At 35.9% G+C, this 20,295-nt stretch overlaps 1 protein-coding gene across 5 annotated transcripts in view; it reads left to right on the top strand.

The window, feature by feature from the left end:
• Positions 1–20,295, top strand: part of CDC42BPA (CDC42 binding protein kinase alpha) — a 177,644-nt gene that overhangs the window by 103,900 nt on the left and 53,449 nt on the right. For 4 of the 5 annotated variants that reach the window (XM_061991530.1, XM_061991529.1, XM_061991533.1 and 1 more), the window contains exons 12-18: positions 159–281; positions 5,491–5,624; positions 7,216–7,458; positions 7,720–7,830; positions 11,792–12,039; positions 16,940–17,045; positions 18,666–18,790. In XM_061991530.1, coding sequence (XP_061847514.1) covers positions 159–281; positions 5,491–5,624; positions 7,216–7,458; positions 7,720–7,830; positions 11,792–12,039; positions 16,940–17,045; positions 18,666–18,790 — 1,090 coding nt within the window. The remainder of the gene's footprint in view (positions 1–158; positions 282–5,490; positions 5,625–7,215; positions 7,459–7,719; positions 7,831–11,791; positions 12,040–16,939; positions 17,046–18,665; positions 18,791–20,295) is intronic. The other variant, XM_061991531.1, reaches the window with a different exon arrangement.

Here is a 20,295-nt window from a genome sequence, read left to right as displayed (position 1 = left end):
TGACTGAAGAAAAATAACACCTGCTAGTTAGAAGTAACAAATTGTAGAATCCTCAGTGGAGAGTGTTTTGATATCTCTTAATTTATTAGTAATATCTTTTTTAACCTCCTCAGATGTCAGGCATATAATTTATCCCTCTCTCTCCCATCTTGTTCTAGAGTCCACCCAGACAGTCCAAGCTCTGCAGTATTCAACAGTGGATGGCCCAATAACAGCAAGCAAAGATTTAGAAATTAAAAGTTTGAAAGAAGAAATTGAAAAGTTGAAGAAACAGGTAACAGGTATGTTATAATTATTAATGCAAAGATTATAACAGGAAACAACACTTTGACAATTTTATTTTCTGCTACTGTGGTGCTAGTTTTGCTTTGCTTTCCTAAGGAATCTTCCAGTCTGTTTTTGCTTCTCATTTAACCCTTCGTTCTTCATTGGTAGCTTAATGTTTTCTACAGATTAAACTTGTTTTTCAGTACTTCAGTCATTCTGGTTGCAAGAGAAAAGGAAGATTTCAATGCCTTCTGCTATTAATATTGGTAGTAAAGGTCCCTTGGTTTTGGATTGTGGTGTTGCTAATTTACATGGATGTGAACCAGTCTCTACTTGATAATCTGTGAAACCATGACTAATTTCCGTTTTGCAATACATGCTGCTAGAGTGAATGTAGCACTTGTTTGGTTATCTTTGGCAGTATCAAAAGTCACTGCAGTCCTTTCAGAAGTCACAGTTGCTTTAGCATACCTTAGCATTCTTTGCTTTGTACAGTTCTGCACTCTGGTATACAGGTACATAGCTAATAAACTGGAAGGAAGGAAAGTGATGATTCATGCTTATATGAGTAAACATGAAAGGAGAAGCCTATAGGCAGTTTTAATAGGTCTAAAAATATTTGGAAAGATGTTTTGTCATGATCTAAGAATCAACAGGTATTTTTCAATCTCATTTTCTGTTGGATTTTCTTTTGGAGGTACAAATTTGTGAGATGTGATCACAATTTTGGTTGTATTTATATTTTCTTTGAAAGCACAGAGCTGTTGCTTAGTGCATTGTAACTGGGTGCAGAGTAGAAGCTTTTTCAAACTGGAGGCATGTTTTCTGAGTATTTTCTTGGAACAGTAGTATTAGAAAAGTGTGAGTTAATCTGGAAGGTGGACTGAGTGCATCAAAATACAGTGTTAGTGACTTTTCCAAGTGGCAAGTAGTAGTGAAGGGTGTCTTCCATGAGATGGGACTGTATGGGCTGTAAGGCTGCAGTTCCATGAGCAGTGGAACTGACTAAACAAAACTCTTGCCACCAAAATGGGTCTTGCTAACGGCTGTGTGGCTCTCTGCACATGCCCCAGTCTCTCTCTTGACTTTAAGTCACTGAATTAAACACAGAAAGAACTATCTAGGTACAAGGGATTTGATCAGCTTATGATAAGATAAATTAGAGCAAGGTGGGCAATAGGAGCATGCAAGGAAAGGGAGATGAGTGGGAAGAAGCACTTCTCAACTCTGCTGTCAATAAGCTGTCATTTCTTACAAAATGGAACATTTATTTATTTTCCATTTAATTCTTTTGCTTCAGGGAGTTCATGAAGATTTTATATGATAGCTAAAAATTTGACTATGAAGTATCTCAGTACTTTAAGTTTGAAAAGTATTTTTTAAATCAGTGCAGATGAAATGCTGAATTTCATTAATTAATGTCATGCTGCCTTTCGTTAGAACTCCTAAACTAGTTAAAAAGCAAGGATCTACTTAGGCCACTATCCCGTGTCTTTACAGAGGCTACTAGAGACATTTAGGGAAAGACTCAAATCCAATACCCAAATCCATCTTTTTCCTGCTGCACTCTCCCAGATACTGGCAATTCATGTTTTAAGAGCTTCCAGATGGAGAGCTTCTGTTGAACTACCATGTTGAATATAGCTGTTAGTGAACCAATTTTCTGTCTGTTTAGCTAATATCTTTTTAAACTACTTTAAAGTCAAGCTACTAATACTAATATTCAGTATTCTTGATTAGATACTCCAAATTAAGTTAAAGGGAATTTTCTCTTGTAGCAATTTACAGCATAGGATTTCTGCTATCCTGCTCCATAACGGTTTCTTCAAAATAGGATCTTGGGAGCAGACACGTCTTCAAAGAGAAAGAAAGTACAGATTTATTTATTTATTTATTTATTTGGACAAATTAACAATAGAGACTGTTAGGTATAAGGACTAGGAAAGTACTAGAAAAGTCTCAGGACTTCATTCAGTTTCTGAAAGTGTCAGGAATGTCAGCAGTGACACCCACAGAAATAACAACTTGAACTTATCTTCCAGACATTTTAGTTGATGTGTTTAGAGTCTGCTGCTACGTTACAGGACAGAGATATGCTATGTGTGACTTGCAGACTGCAGTCCATAGGTTATATACTGCTAAAAATTGTCTGCTCTGAAAAAATGTCTATTATAGATATACAGTTGGACAGCTGCTCTGGCATGATGCAGCAGTTTTGTATTGTACCATAAGCATTATCTGTGTGTGTGAACGTGGCTTAGCTAGTTCAGGGCGGATCACTCTGATTTGTGCGATGCATATTGGTGCTCCATCAGGACAAAAGCTTCTCTTCAGCCAAATGTCACTCCACTTGCTGCTGTAATGAGAAAAGAGACAACATGATCAGAAATCTCTGTTCTGCAGCGGTCCTCAGCTCCTGTTTTGGCTTTTTGGGACCACTGCAAAGCATCATCCATAAGCATTTGAATGGGACCAACTTTTCATAGAAAAGTATCAGAGTCAGCTTTAAATTGTATTTTATGCTTGACTATTGAGCTATAACTTAGATTTCAGTTCATTGCTGAAGATATTATTCTCTTCCTTTGTTAGTGAAAACATATAAAAAAAGTGTGAGACTGTTCCCAAAACAGGTGATATTCCTTTTCAAATTTAAAATTTCCTTAATTGGTGTCATGCTGCCTTTCTTTACAACCCCCAAAAGTCAATGTCTGTTGAAGACCATTAATACTGAGAAGGTTTCCCCATAACTGTGTGAAGAATTGTCTACTTCACACAGAAAATTATAAAAATACATATGGAATATATACTTGGGGAGGGGAGAGGGAGGTGAATAATATGATCAAAGACATTGAGTCATTTAATCAGTCTACAGTCACCACGTAACTTTCCCAGTGTATACTTGAATGCCTTATCTGGTCTGAAGAATACAGCAATCAGTTAGAAGATGTTCATTTGTACATTGAGTAGGAACTAAAGTAATAAAAAAGTTGTAACTAAAGCTAATTTGATAAAATTGGGGAAAAAAATGTTGTATTTTCCTGATTTTTTTTTTTTTTTTTGTTGAGATTGGTTTTATTTGTGGGAGAGATTTAAAACTAAACCAATTTCAGAATACGGGCACAAACCATATGATAATACAATCATAGAATGGTAGAGGTTTGGAAGGGACCTTTAGAGATCATCTAGTCCAACCTCCCTGCAGAAGCAGGTTCACCTAGATCAGGTCGCATAGGAACATGTCCAGGTGGGTCTCGAAGACCTCCAAGGAAGGAGACTCCACAACCCCCCTGGGCAGCCTGTGCCAGGGCTCCCTCACCTGAACAGGGAAATAGTTTTTCCTTATGTTTAAATGGGACTTTTTGTGTTCCAGTTCCATCTCATTACCCCCTGTCCTGTTCACTGAGCCTGAATGCTTCCAAATTTAGGGGAGCTAGTTACAAGTTTTCTGGATGACCTATAAAATATCCAAATTTAAAAAATTTAAAATTCCCACATCTAGACCTGATAAACTTTAAGCAGATTCAGTTCAGGTGCAGAGCTGAACTTTATGCTTTGGGCTCATTTCTTGGGCAATTAAATGTAATGTAATAACATCCTACAGTGAGTGTTTGCATATATTACCTAAAATGCTAGCAACAACTAGGGTGGTTACATGGAAAATTACAATTTACTATGCATGTGTCACAACTAGCTTTCGTTTATATTCTTTAACTGGTTTTACTGCCTCTTCTGGAGCTTTAAGAGTAAACACCTGCTTAAAAAGCTAATAAAAAAAGAACATGAAATTGTGTCAAATTCAGGAATGTCACCAGGGGCACCTTAGAAAAATACATTTTTCTTTTCTATCTAGTTTTCCAGGAAATGACAAGCTAGCATATGCTTTCAATTTTTGAGGTCAAAGTTATAATTTTTGTTCGCTAAGTTACATAGGAGAAAACTCTGAGGAATCTTTAATATTGCCAAATATGTAGAGGGCAGCAATGGAAGAAGAAAACAGAGCTGTGGAACAAAGTATTTCATGCACGGAAGAGAGATTTATCTTGGCTCAGCAGAGCTATAGATAAATTTTCTTTTTGCTGGTGACTTCAGAGGAAGAGATGCAGTTAATAATTTCTGGCTTTGAGCTACATCTCTCCTATTTTAAATGTATTCCTCTAAATTTTTAAACAAGAGTCAATTAATTAAAACAATAGTGAATATTTGCTATTCATTTTGGCATTCATTTGCTTATAAAGTTCTTGTGCTTCAGAAATTGCAGCTCTTAGAAACATATGTTATTTTATATTTAATTTCTCCCAAGAGCCAGTCTCTTAGGGTTGCATTCGTGAAAATGTAGTAAAGGGCCCTTATTAAGAGTATAGATGTGTTCCTATTCTGTGAGTAAGTACATGTGGTCTGAAGGGCTGTCACAACTAAAATCCAAAGGCAAAACGTCCAGTGATTTCATAGAACTAGAAGCTGATTTCAACCTACCTCTGTGTATATCTTGCTTTAAATTCTTGTTTTAAAATGAAGGACTAGGAGGGAAAAAAACCCACATGCTAGATAGAATTTTTTAACTTTTCCTGTTTTAGTACTTGTGCATGTTCATATGACATTATTTTGCTGTGGTGTAGAAATGTACTGTCATTGTGTATCTGACAGTCAGTAAGAAACTGACTGTAGTAGTTTTTCTGTATTTATGGTAGTAATAAAGCAGATCACATAAACACAAGTGGGTTTCACACTAGAAATAAGTAAAATCGTCTGAAGTTAATTTCAAGTGTATCAACAGGAGAGCGCTTACCAGCTCTGGAGTGACCCATTACTTTTACTGTTTCTTTCTGGGATGGGGAGGGAGCCTATTTATAATTACAGCGTAATAAAGGGTGCATTATATATTAAATTGTAGTGCATAAAAGTCAAATGCATGGGTCACGTTAAAGCATACTTTACAGGATTATGTTTAGTGCATGATTATTATAATGTGAAAAGACAAGTTATTATCGTTTTCTGTGGTGTTTGCAGCAAGCTGTGACCTTTTATTATTTTCCATTAAAGGCAGATAATGGCAGTTGAAACAACCTACTCCCTGTTCTAAACTGGGTAACAGTTGCATTATTTTGTGATTAAATGGAAACCAGCACAAATAGTGAAAGGACTTCAAGCAGCTAGACTATGTTATTCTAGAATAACAGATTTTTTTCCCCCTTAACATATTTAGAAGTCTACTGCTTTTTCTAGATTCTGGTCAGCTAGAACAGCAACTTGAGGAGGCCAGCACTACAAGGCGAGAGTTGGATGATGCTTCTAGACAAATAAAGGCTTTTGAGAAACAGGTCAGAACGCTGAAGCAAGAAAGGGAAGATCTTAATAAGGTAAAAGCATCTTGTCAGCAACTGTTCTAAACCCTAAAAACTATTTTTTTTTTCCTTCATTTTGCTTGGAGTAACTTTCAATTGTAAAATTAATGAGCAGATAACAAATGTGTAGCATGACCTACTTTGCTTTCTACCTCTTTTTTGAAGACAAGGACATTATTTAATGCATTGTGTATATGACTGCTGGGTGGCCCTAGGTGATGTGCTTCCAGATTAACAGCTCCATGTTACAAAACACGTGGAGTCTGCAAAGAAAGTTTTGTAGCTTCAGATTAAGATGATCATGATAGTGGTTAGAAGAGTGATTCCAGACAAGTAATTTAATCTGAAGCATGGGTGAAACTGTAGCAGGGAAAAAATGTTAACAATATGGTATTAAGGCTGTGTCACAGAAGTGTTTCCGGAAGAGAGATATGAAAAATTGCCCAAATATGAAGACTGAAAATTAACTTGAAATAACTACAGTTAAAGACTTCTGGGGTTTATTTCTTCTTCTCTGTCTCCCTGATTTCTTGCTTTCTTATTTATAACACACTGTCTTTCATGGTTCTTTTTTGTATTCATGGTTAAATCAACCTGTAATTAGTTATGAAATATATTAGCCTGTTCCTATGTATGTTGGAGTCCACACTCAGTGTGCCACCTTTATTTAATGTTATTTCTTTTAACCCTTGAGGCTCTTAAAACATTGAAAGCTGCTAATTTGTTCAAGAAAGACGATCTCTCTTCTGAAACAACTTGCAGTGATCAGGACCTCTTTTTAACAACCTTAGAAAATGTCTTTAAATTTGTACAGATGTCAACAGTGACAATTGTTAATTCTTGCTGCCACTCTTCTTTTCATCCTCAGACCCACTTTTCATTGCTTCTTTATTCTGCTCATTTGGCTGAACGTCATTAAACTGTTCAAACTGTTGTGGTCCCTCATTCGTAGTGTAGTAGCACAGATCTAGGACACAGCAAGCTTTGTGAAGGTATTGTGCTGTAAGTTTATTATGGCACTAGCAGTGTTGTTTCATGTGGGTACTTTTCAAAGAATAATTATCATATATTACTGTTAATCACTGGAGTGTTTTGTTGCCTGCAACTTTCTGTAATATTTGATATTATGGTACAGTGTGTGGAAATTGCACTCACTATTGCACATCCATTTTCAAAACTTCTAAAGTAGTCATTTTTGTACGGCGAAGTTTTCTATTCCATTAATCCAGAAACTTTTAAACATCATTTAGCAGTTGAGATAAGTATATCCATTTAAGGAGTTCTTGAAAAGCTATGATCTTTACACTTTTTTTAATTAAGAAAGCAAAATATTTTGATACATCAGTGCAAGTGCTTGAAAGTCTTTGTGTTTAACCTACAATAATAGAGTAAATTTCTACTTGTTTATGCAGTTTTACTAACTCTAGCAGTGTAAAACCTGGCATCTTCCCTTATTTACAGAGGTGTACAATCTCTATTGTAGATGCATTCGTGATATGAAATGAATATGTAGTTTCTCTTCACTCTGAAGAAGGTTCTAGATGCGTATCCAAATTGGCCTTGTAGCTTTCTAGGCTTATTACTTAATTCTTTTTTTAAACTGTAGGAACTGGCAGAGTCTAGTGACAGATTAAAATCCCAAGCCAAAGAGCTGAAAGATGCACACAGCCAGCGGAAATTGGCAATGCAGGAGTTCTCAGAGATGAACGAGCGACTGACAGACTTGCACTCTCAAAAACAAAAGCTTGCCCGCCAGCTCCGAGATAAGGAGGAAGAAATGGAAGTGGTGATGCAAAAAGTAGAAAGTTTAAGGCAAGAGTTACGCAGAACAGAGAGACTTAAAAAAGAAGTAAGTGGTGAGAACACTGTTTAGAATCTATGAAATAGTAGTTCCATGTAAGGTTTTCTTGACAAAGTAATTTTTTCGTGTTATCTATAAATCTTTAACTCTTGATTGTTGTTTCAAATGGTACCAATTTTGTTTTCTAAGAATTTGAAACATCTAGTTTAGTGCTGAAGATTTCTTTCTTATATTGAAAACCGTCAATAGATTTTGAAAAAAAAAAAGGTTTAAGAATCCTACCTATTAAAAACGTATGTACTTTTGTAGCTGGAAGTCCAAGCTGAAGCCGCAGCTGCTGAGGCATCCAAAGACAGGAAATTGCGAGAGAGGAGTGAACAGTACTCTAAACAGTTGGAAAGTGAAGTAGAAGGGCTAAAGGTTAGTCTGTTTTGATATTAACACCTGCAAACTTAATAGTCAACTAGAACTTGCATCTGTTTGATTGCTTTCAGGTGTAGGACAAAAGGATATTGTCAGTTTGTCACTTCAGTTGATGCTGAATATTAGTGCAAGCTTGCATCACGTTATTGTCCAGAAAAATTAACATTTACCTAATGCACTTTTCAGGCCAGTTCACCAAAGTATTTGTTACTATATGATAATTTCTTACCACATTACTTCCATTATTACTTTGTTTAACTTTTCCTCTTAAAAGCTTTATTTTTTAAATCTTTTTAGTATAGATTGGTTGAGTATTTTAACATAAACCTGTGCAGGTTTAATATATAGTTGTTTTGTGTACTGTGTTGTTCCCCAGCATGTCAGTCAAAAGAAAGATGGTTTCCTCCACATTAGATGTCAACAGATGTACCTGTGAAGGAAAAGATTTGATTTATTTTGCCTCTCAGAAACAGAGGCATTTTTGCACAAGAACAGCATTGAGCATGAGGACTTTGTTTATGTAGATGAGCTTGATCACACACGTATTTATTTGTTTTTAGGAGCAGAAATTTCAGTAAGCCAAGAGATTTAACTGTTACTTTATTCTATGATTTAGAATTTTATAGGGTGCTCTGAAGAAATTAGACTTTCTCAGAAATTGAATAAGAGAGTTTTCATTTCTACATAAAGATTGCTGTTTATTTACAAGAAAATCCTGTTCTCAATGTTTTGTTCAGTAGGATAATTCTATACTTTTTTTGTACAAAATGTCAGATTAAGCCTATTCTGGTCTTAATTAACATCAATAACAATTCTTTTTAAGTGGAATTCTGTGGGACATTTGTCAGCATTAAGTCACAACACAGAAAATGTGTGTGGGGGGTTGTGCAAACATTCTTTTATTTTGCCTTCTTTTGTAAAATGAACGTAAATTATTCAGTATGAAGTTTGAATTTGTAGAGTTTGTACTGTTTTAAATTCATATTATTACCTGAAAATTAAGATATATTTATTCTGCTTTTATGAATCTTCACCATCAGCAAAGAGTTTGCATGGCAGTTTATGAAGCGACAGAATTTGCTGGTGATTCACTGAGAATAAATAATATGCTGATTTATAGCAGGGCACATTTATCAGAAGAGGAAAAAGGGTCTTGTAGCTTTCTTTGTGATTTTTCACAGTACAGTGAGCACACTTTGGATCATGTGCCATTGTCGAGATACTGCATTATCCATTCACTAAAAGCTCTGCATGGCTCCTTAGTTAAGTTCAGGAGGCTATCATAGAGAAAAGGTCAATGTTTAAAGGAAAAAAAAAAGTTTATCCAAATGAGAGTATAAAAACCTATAAATTATGGCAGGCTAAATGTAAATGGGATGTTGAGGGCAAAATAAAGAGAAATTAGAAAGTGCTTTTGAAAGGATGCTCAGAGCGATTGTTGGATGTTCTTTAAATCAAAAGCAGAATGCCACCTCAGGAAACCAGGGGGCTGCTTGTTGGCAAGGATGAAACAGGTAATTTCTGAGTCAATAGAGCTGTGACAGAAATGCTCAGTGAGTCTTAAGTGTGTCAGGCTTTACTGCTTCAGCAGGGGAGATTGTCACACAGCACGCGTTCCTTGCAGCAGGTTGGTCAGATGAGATGTGTCAGTCTGAGGATGATGCTCAGGATGCATTAGAGCTTGCAAGTGAATCAGTTGTGAAGTCGCTTGGACTGGTGGCCTTGCCAGGGAGGTTCTAAAGGAACTCGAGTGAGAAGTAAGAAAACTGCAGACCAAGATGTGCACCTAATTATTACATTCAGCTCACTGTGCCACTGTAACTCGCATCCAGAAGACTCTAGAAACTGCAGAGGAATGGGTGTGACTTCCTTAGGAAAGAAGTAGAGGCTGTAGTTAAAGAATAAGGTCAGTGAGCTCAGGGATGAAGCAGAGCCTATGGGGAAAGAAGTCAGTGTGCCTTCTGTTGAGCCAAGTGCTGCAGCACTAACCTGCTGGGGTTCTGCAAACCTGTCAGTAAATGTGTAGACAAAGGCAACCCAGCATGTCATGTATGTGGATTTTTTTTAAAAAATCAGGCTCAGTGAGTCAACAGCCTGACAGCCAAGAGGGCAAAAACCACATCCTGGCTGCATTAAACAACATCTAACTATCTGTGTGCCAGGAGATATGTTACGTCTCAGTTGCACCCTTTGTCCACTCGAAACAGGCATGTAGGAGAACATCTATTTGGAATTTGTGCTTACATCAGTTCAGAGTATATTTTCTGTTGATGATATTGGTCTAGTTCTGTACGACACTCTACAATACTATTTTACTGCACTATCTGTCTTAAGGTCTTAATAGTAACTTTTATTGTGGAAACAGTTGTGAAATACCACTAAAAACGTTTTGTGTACCTGATAGATAATGTTACAAAGGCTAAACTTGATATGTGCTAAACTTGATATTGGTAAATATATATATATATAAGCAATTCAGCAGTTTGGGCAGTAACAATGAAGTTCAGTAGTTAAACTACCTGGACTTTTTTTTTTTTCTTTAAGTATTTCTTTATCCAAACCATAATATTTCTTTATCCAAACCATCTCCTGTTAAAATGGCATCTTTTCTCCAATTTACCATCCTGCATCCTAAGGGGAGGATTTTACTCTTAGATCAAAACAGATGGCCGTTTTGATGAGTTAGAGAAAGCAATGCGGTAGCAGCACATATCTGGCTCATGTGTTTAGGGGTTTTTGCAGTGTTCTGCTGACACTAACAGCAAGGCCCAGCTCTCTCATAGAATTTGTCATGGTGGAAATTTAGCTGATCTGAATGTTTGACAATGACATTTAGCTCTTAATGTCTATTCATCTATCAGAAAAAGAAAATTACCCAAAACAATATTTAGTTAAGGGTGACTGTAAGGATTTTAATAACTCATGGTAAGAGTGGAGGTATAATTAACAAAATATCTGTAATCCTCCTAAATATATCAGTCACTGTAAGGACGTAGGTTTCCCAGTTACCAGCACTTTCTCAGAACACAATGTTTATAATAAGTAATTTTTTTTCATAGACTCCCTTTAATTACATATCAAGAAATCTAAACTGAAAAAAAAAAAAAACCACAAAAAAAACAGAAAAAAATCAAAAGCAAGTTATGCATATGTTTACCTTAAAAAGTATTTCCATACTTGGATTTCAGTGCATATCATGACACTACCTCATTTTGAACCTTACACTGCTCCTTCTCTATGTCATGGCAAGACATTGAGTTGAGTGAGTGCAACGTTTGGTGCAAATGTGTATGTATCCTGAAGCAATGTGTAAAGACTATTGAAATGCCAGAAGACCTCACTAAGAGAGCTATGCAGCTTCGAAGAGTGAAGTAATTACTCTTATTGTTTAAAGCTTGTTTTTCCTATTAATCAGCTATCACGTAAATGGTCAGTCCAAGTAAAATAGGTCAGATTTCCCTCCTGACTGATGTGATTCATCTAGCGTTTCTGTAGCTAGATTTTATCCTCCAGTTAAGCCTCTTCTTGTCTTAGTGTAGTTTTTCCACAAATTATTTGTGCTTTAAAATATGTTGACTGTTGTCATAGTCTTATTACGCACTCCTGAAAGTCACTTGAACTTGTTGCTGTCAGTTGTGTGAGCGGGGGCATAAAAATCTTCTTATTTGCGGTCAATTTCTGACTGCATCAAAGAGAAGTCAGAATGTTGCCAGAGATGTTTAAAGTGATGAAGATATTTTCAATGTCTTGAAAACTATTACTGAATTTAAATCACAAAATGATAAACAGTACAGTTCAGATTTATGCTCTTAACAAATTTTCAAAGAAATGGAGAGAGATGTGTTTACCTCCGATCTGTAATGGGATATTTTCTAAGCATAGATTTACAGATATTGAGTTGCTACTAAGCATCATTTTCAGTGCTCTTGAGTGCTAACCTTGGGGCTGTTTATTTTAGCAAAAACAGGTTGGTCGCTCGCCTGGGGTAAGCAGTATAGAGCATCAGCAAGAGATCACTAAATTAAAGGCAGACCTGGAAAAGAAAAGTGTTTTCTATGAAGAGGAACTATCTAAACGTGAAATGATGCATGCTAATGAAATAAAAACTCTGAAGAAAGAACTGCGGGACGCAGAAAGCCAGCAGCTTGCCCTCAAGAAGGAGATCATGATTTTGAAAGACAAGTTAGAGAAAACCAGAAGAGAAAAGTGAGTATTGCATGGAATTTACTTTTAACTCAAAATATCTTTTGAAGTGTCCTAGTATGTTTCCAAACACGCTATCACTTCCATAATTGTAGTGCAGAGGTGCGTTTTGGCTGAACTCATGCTGGGGTTGAAAACAGTCACCTTTAAAAATAAAATGTAACAAAGAAATATACATCCCTGTACTGAGACAGTTAGTTTGCCACCATGAGTCTTGCACTGGCTGACCACTCCAAAGTATTGAACTTGAGTTGCAGACTTGCAGCTTGGGGGTGAGTTGAACCCTGAAGCTTATGTTGCAGTTTAAAATTTTGTGACTTTTTGTTTTTTACCCATTTGGTATTTTCATCTTTTGATGCAAAACTAATGTGTGATCACCCTTTGCTTACACATTTCTGCCAGCTCAGGAACAATCACTTAATGCAGACTAAGGGTAATCCATGGTGAGTTCCATCCAGTGTTAACATCAGACATCAGACTACTGTAGGCATAAGCTGCTTTATCTCTTCTGACAGGGTAATTTGTCAGAGACACGTGGTAGAGCTTATAACTGGCCTTGAGAGTGTTCCTTGAGGTATTCATCAATAAAAACAAGTTTTTCCTGTTGGATAGTGCAGTAACAAAAATAATCATAAAGTTTAATGTATTCATTTTCATTCATTAAAAAAAAAATCAGATTACTTTATAGATGCTAACACAGATGCTTCTTTTTGCTGCTGTAGCAAAATGGTATGGTAGAAAAAAGCATGTAGAGGTACCTGCTGAAAGCTTAGTCAAACTAGTGAGTTGTTAAATATAAGTAGTAAATGAAACACGGAATTTTTCAAAAGAGCTTACGCAAATAGAGGTGAAAACGCTGCTTCTCTGGGAAATTGTTTCTAGCATGGGAAGTATAGATCATACAGCCTAGAATGCATTGGATGAACTGTTTCTTCCTAGAATGCAGCTATTCATAGGCTGGACATACTAGCACAGTAGTTTGCTGCTTTGTTCGAGGTTTAGAGGTAAAACTTGCATGAGCAGCATGTTTTCATTGTAGCAGAACTCAATGGTCCTGCTGACCTGTGAGTTACGAATGCATAAAAGTCTGTGCTATCTTGTAGTATATAAAGGTGATGGTATGATACTCCTTTAATGTCAAGACAGTCCAGTAGTGTCTCAGGAGGAGGAATATTCAATAAAGAATCTTTAATACCTCTTTTTTGAGGCTAAACTGTTGCTAAAGATGCGACCTCCAAACACTGACAAGACTAAAACTTCTTAAAGACTTGCCAGAACCACTCTACTGTTGTACAGCTGCAAAAGTTCTAACTAGATGTCCCTCTAGTGAAATAACAACTGGCCCAACAATGCTGATCTGCTTCATGCTAGCTAGTTCATAAATCATCTTTCAATCTAGTTTCTCTCTGTAAACAAAAGAACTGGATGCAAGTCTAAACTGAGTGCAGACATAGCCATGTGTGTTTGTATGTATTTCAAGTGTTGGTATAAGAATATTTTGAAAGGTGAGCAGAAATGTCACATAGTCAGTATTCAGCATCGTATGAAGTCGGGTGTCCAAGGACATGATGAGTGATTAATGAAGATCTGATCTTACCTTCATTTTGTTAAACAGATCTACAGAATCTTATGCAGTATTACAAGAACTCCACCGAAATGGAGGAGTCCACTGTTCAAGGTGTGAAAGATTGACTTCTGTAGTGAGTCACAGAGATTTAGAAGGGAAGCTGAAATATTAGGAATGGAAGAAGTTGCTACTTGACTCTAAATATTTGGTAGTTTTTCTTAAAAGTTTCTTAAAAGAATGGGGATTTTATTGTTTCTACTTTTTGTTTTTACCGTTTGTAAACAGACATGAAAAGGTTTTTTTTGTGAGTCTTCTAGTACAAAGGTGTTCAATGTAAGTGTTGAAAAGGAAGCACCTGGGGGCTTTATGCTGGAATAAGTGGAATTATTTCAACAGTATGCTTGGGATGGGTGTGGAGTTGAAGTATGCATGTACAATTTGGCAAAAAACACCCCTGTTAGTAATCTAGAAATAATATTTAGTGCATGTTTTTTAAAAAGCGCTTTGATAAAAGAGTGCAGTTGCATTACTTCATAAGGGCTACTACATCATAGTATAGAGTAGGTTATTCTAAACAAGAGTCAATAAGAGCTTGGTCAAAATCTGTGTGTAACTTTTCAATGTAAATTGTGTGTTGGTGGTTTCTGTTTCTTTTAAAAAAAATAGGTATTTTTTTCTTTCTATCCTTCAAATTTAAGCTTTCTTCTGCTGTTTCAACAGCATTAAGTCTTCAAGGGAGAGAAACTATCCTTCTGGACAAAATGACTGCCCTTTTCTAAAGTCTCATAAACTGCATGCTATTAAAATTGAGGACTTAGGAACACAGTATCAGGCCAATGATCTGTGTAACATGATACTCCACTTCTTAGAATTGTCTGTCCAAAGTACTTCAGAAGAAGGTGCAAGAAACTCTGTAAAATAAATAGTGTTGGTAGAAATTTCTTTTAAGACTGTCATTAAATGATAGATTTATAAAGTGCTTGCTGTTTTTAAACTGTGTGATGTAAAGAAGCCTGAGGATGGGGTTTGTTTCAGCTCTGTTTTTCTTGCTTTCAAAGCAGTAAGATCAATATTTCTCCACTTTGTACAGATGCAATAAAGAGCTGGAGTGACAAAGTGATACTGTAAAGCTGTAATACACATTGCTTCCATGTGGTTTGCTACAATTATTTTACTGATAAATAAAAAGCTGGATCATGTGTGATTTCTTAAACTTGAAGAGCATATACATAGCTAAATTTTAGATGAGAGAAAAAAAGCTTGATGGGAGAGGAGGATGCCAGGCTTCAAAGCAAATGTGTTATTTTGATCTTCCTGGCTGTCCAAGGTATGCTTATGGAGTCTTGTCACAGTTCTGTATTTGCTGAGTTGATGTTTGCGTAGGATGGATTATACTCATATACTCCTCTGTTTAAAATTTATCTTTTTTTCTATATTATGCCACAGCAATCTGAGTTATTGGGTTAGTGACAATCACTAGTTAAATTAAGCAAGTAAAATACAGAAAACTATAAATGTCTTGGGCTCATTTACCAATCCAAAGCTTCCTTAATCAGCCACCATTTATGCCTGCTTCAAGCCATAAAGCCTTAAAAGAACAAACTTTAGACAAATACAGAATAAAAAACATGAACAAAACCATAAAAGTTAAAAGAAATTAATTTAAAAAATAGTTTTGTCTACTATCTGAGAAATTTCTTTGAATCTATTTCTTGCAAACAGAAGCAGGACCTGTTACTAATTCCCCTGACAGCCAATGCTTTAATCTTTTCCTGCCTTTTCCCTAGACTGCTCATCATGTGCATGGAATCTGTTGATATAGAAAAGGAGTGGTGGTGAATTTCAAACTTGGCGTTTAAACAGCAACGATAGTATGTTACTTTACTAGCATGTAGTGTTATGTTTCAAAGGATGCCTAGCAACATAGAATTTCACCATCAGTCTAACATGATGTACTAGATTTCAAAGAGTAGTTGAAGCACTAAATGAATTTCAAATTAGGAATAGGAAATTCAAACCAGCATTACTCTTAACTGAGTTCACTGTAACCACCGACACTTTTCATCTTTTAAGGGTGTTCTCTCAATTTGGCAGAGTTGTAGTAGTTCATCTCAGAAAAGGAGGTGAGGATGTTATTTCTTGCACAATGTAACATTTTGATTAAAAAAAAAAAAAAACAAAAAACAAAAAAAAAAGCAACGCTCAAGACAAGATTTCCATTGGATTTTATTTTTACAGAGTTAGCCTTTTATACTGGACACTTTTAAAACTTTTATGACTGGACGGTGGCATTTGCTGAATGGATATTTAATGTATCTGTGGCATTTGTAATATACTTCCATCAGCCTACTGATGACCTTTGTGCCAGTTACCTGAATCATTGGTGAAATAGTGAATACAAGACATAAATGTAGTGAATCCTGAAATAGTGGATGTGAGGTGCAAGTTGCATGTCTAAAACATTGCTGTGCACCACTTCAAGGAAATTAGTGTTTTTTTGCAAGGAGAGGACTTGCAAGTTCATTTCTTTTCAGGTTCTCATAGCCATTGTGCAAGATCAAAGTTGATGTTAAGCGGAATCAACCAAGGATTCTCCGGTACTGAATGACGTTCATGGGACAAGGGAAAGTTTGGGGGAAACAGCAACTTTAAAACTCTTTCTCAGAAAAGAATGATCTAAACCTGCTCTAGAATCTGGTAATATTAGGAGTGTATAATTATCAATCTGGTTTTTGCTGATAGTAAATATATAGTACTCAAATTAACAGTTTGAATGTGTCCTCTGGATGTTCCAAATTGTACAGAGACTAGTCCGTATAAGCTTTTCTCATCAAAGACCCAGCCCCATGTGCTCTAATTTAGCTTCCATATGTTCTGGTTTCATATCTCGTCATTTTTTGCCTGTCGTTCTGTGTGAAACTTGGAATTATGGAAATGTCTAAGTTAAAATGATGTTTCTGTGAACTGTGAATTTACCATGCGTTTCTTAAAACTCTGACACACACTTGGGACTGCAGCATTATACCTGCTCAACGTTTGAAGGATTCATCTGAAGAATAAAATATGCATAAGTGGATTGATAAACATTAGCTCGGTGGAGCTCTGTTAATTCAATACTGAAGGAGAGATCGCTGTCTCATGATAAAATTCAACCAACCGTCTCATAGTTCTAAAATGGAAGTGTAATATGTTGTTTGTTTTTACTAGGCTGTCCTATTACCAATGTAGTGCTTCCATTTTCACTAGTGTGTGCATTAATCTTTGTGTATTTAAGTAAATAGCATAATGAGTTTTCGAATGAGAAACTTTCTAATTCTACTTCATTTTATTCCTTAGCCAAAGTGAAAGAGAGGAGTTTGAAACTGAGTTCAAACAGAAGTATGAGCGAGAAAAGACTCTGCTGACAGAGGAAAACAAAAAACTTTCAAATGAACTTGATAAGGTAAGTGCTGATTAGATGAGTTTATAACTATTGTATGCTATGTACAGATTGGACAAAATAGAGCCATACTGCTTATATATAGCTCTGCATATATGTGTATTTATCTGCAGGAATTGAGTGAGATGATCTTACAGCTTAGTAAGATTAATTTTAAACAGTATCTTAAGACAAAAAAGAAAAATCAACCCAAAAAGATTGTTTCATTGTATGACCCAAATGTAAAAATACAGAGTTAATGATGTGGTTACTTAGAGCGTATTTGCATGTCAATTACTGTGAAGTAGCAGGGCCCCTCCCACCCATTGAGCTTAAGTGTTACTCTGAGATATTAAAAATACAAATGATAAGGCATATTAATTGAAGTGTATTGAGCAAGGAATAATTGTTTCATGCATTTAGATTATCTCTTCATTGTTCATTTTGGCAGGTTATTCGAGTTCATTGTGGATTAGCCAAGCCTTGCTAAACTTGTCTGTTCTTTTTGTAATGCATTAAATTTTCTAAAAATATGATGGAAGTACAGTATTCTTCAAAGTAAGCATGTTTGCATGTCAGAGTTCTAATTGAAGTGTATTTTCATACCAGTATAAGGCTCATACTTGCATGTAGTCTTAGTCCAAGAACAGTAAGAGATTAGTCACTTTCATAGTTTTTCTCTTGGCTTGATTTAGAAAAAGAAAATAAATTATTAGCTTTGTATTTTTCTTGTCAAATGACATTTGAAAAATAGGCATATTTAAATAATAGCCTTTTAAAATGATAGATATGGAGCACTCAGGAGTAAAAAGCAGAATAGATTTAAAACTGAACCTTTTTCATCATTTTGATTTGTTAATATATTCTAATTCTAAAAGAAGACGTTCACATGAGATTAATTCTCCTGAGTAGGTCTTCCTGTAAAGTCTATCTGATCTCTGGTTCCAGTTTGACTTTCTGAGTAATAATTTAATATAATGAACGTTTAGTTCCCAATACCAGCTCAGGTTAGATGTGGCTCTTGTCTTGCAGAATGGCAGGTATGACTGACAGCTGTGTGAATGCAAAAGGTTAATTGCTAGGTATAATATATTGTACTTACAGATGTGCATTTAATTTCAATTTCCTTGTCTGCAAGTAAGTAAAATGGAAAAAAGGGGTATGTGAAACACCTGAAGAATCTCAGGACTGACTTATGCCTGTATCTGTTAAGCCTCTCATTCTCCATGGTTACTAAACAAAGGAGAGATTCAGCCATTTTATCTGAGCTAGAACAATTTTTGTGTCCTTGCTTTGCTCTTTTAATGTAGTTCTTTTTCTATATAGAACATTCTAAAAGAAACAAGAGTTGTAGAGGTATTTGGAGATTAATTCTCAGAAAACCTAAATTACTAAAGTAAAAATGCAGTTGAAGTCTTTTAAAAAGGCCATTCAGTACAGCTAAGTGCCTTAAAAAAGGCCGTTCAGTACAGTCAAACCTGAGACTCTGGCATTTATTGTTACATGATGTTTATCATGATGGGAAATACTGATTTTTAATGCAGATGCATGATGTGAGAGATGGGAACATGTGGCTTTGGGTCTGTACAGAGACAGATTTGCAGCAACTTATATCTTTAACAAGTTGTTTAAATTCTCATTCAGCTCACCACCATGTTTGAGAGGCTGAGTATGAATAACCGCCAGCTGGAAGAAGAGATGAGAGACCTGGCTGATAAAAAGGAGTCTGTGGCCCACTGGGAGGCCCAAATTACTGAGATCATCCAATGGTGAATATCCTGCTCTAATGCGAATGCACGATCCCCTCAGCATGCAGTAGGGCTATTACTGAGGTTTAGCCTTTGCATATGGCACGTATATGAAATCTCAAACCTGTCTGGGGTTCTACTGTATTTCTGCTTGAGATTTTAATAATATCCAAATCTGGAAGGCTGTGTTCTTCCTTAAGAGCCAAAGTGTCTTAGCAGATACAACTTCTTTAAGTGCAGAAGAAGGAACCAGGGATGCTGGGTGTGGCTTGTGGCTTTGGAAGAATGCTGGAAGGAGTCATGTGCTGCAGTCCCGCTTGGGAGAGGGAGCAAGCCTGGGAAAAGCAGTGGCTGACGGTATTTGTGTCTCGGCATTCATTTCCTTCATCTGCTTGACATGTGGCAGAATGAAACAAATACACTGCAACTTCTATGTGATTTTTTTTTTTTTGCTTTTTTACAAGGAGGGCATTTGAGACTACCACAAAGCCAGTCAAGTGATGTTTCTAATAATACTTTTGCTAAATAATGACGTTATGTTTCTAAAGTCTTCTGTCTAGTTCTAGCAAATTAAGGGGGTGAAAAAACCCCAAACCCAAAGTCAGAACAGTTGAAAGTATTAAGGGAAAAGGATTGTTATGTTTTTTTCCTGTCCATGCCTGCTTCTCTTCCCTCCCCTTTTATGGTCCATTGCAGTGTTTAGCATATACAAAACCAGTTTAAATCCAGACTTTTTTTTCTCACAGATCATCAGCTTCTGGGAAGATTTCATCATTGTACACTAATCTGTTTGTTTGTTTGTTTACTACTTGATGTTTACTACTTATCTCCTGGCCTTTTTTCCATCTCATACAAGTGAAAAAATCTAATTTATGTCAAAGCAAAAGTGGGAAATATTTTGTTTGCCTGATTTGTTGTAATTTAATATACACTTTCAGTATAGCCATGTGAATACATAGAAGTGCTGTCTTCTTGGTTTACAGAAGAGTTTTAAGCTCTGTTTGTTACAGAAAATCAGGTAACACCAATCTGTGTTATGAAGTCCATAATGTCTCAAGGCATTGTGTTTGTACCAAAGGTTAAAAAATGTTAAGGATCCTTTTAAATCTTGTATCTCAGAACTCTGAGTATAGTAGGCCCATGTCACAAAAGTAAAAAAAAAAAACCCAAAAAACACAACAAAAACCAAACATGGAGACTGTTTAAGTCAGAATTAGTTGTGGATTGTTTTACTTAATGCTGTCTAAAAATGTACCAACAGCCATTAAGTATGTCCGATCTCTAATTTATGAGTGTGCTCAGTATTTTAAGATGTACTACTGATGTGGTTCAGGTATATGATAAAGCATCTTGTGCTTATTAGAGATGTAATTGCAAGGTAAAAGAGGTTTGGGATTGAGTTTTTTGTTATCTCTAAAGCTACTTAATGAAAAAAGATCAGGAACTTGCAAAACACTTTCTGAACGAAAGGTGCCATTTTACTCATCTCTTATGGTACTATATTATCTTTTAAAAAGTTTGGAACT

The sequence above is a fragment of the Colius striatus genome, chromosome 2 (assembly GCF_028858725.1).
Source record: "Colius striatus isolate bColStr4 chromosome 2, bColStr4.1.hap1, whole genome shotgun sequence".
NCBI classification, from domain to species: Eukaryota; Metazoa; Chordata; class Aves; order Coliiformes; family Coliidae; genus Colius; species Colius striatus.
The sequence above is the reverse complement of the archived record's forward strand: the minus strand, read 5'-3'. Positions and strand labels throughout refer to the sequence as shown.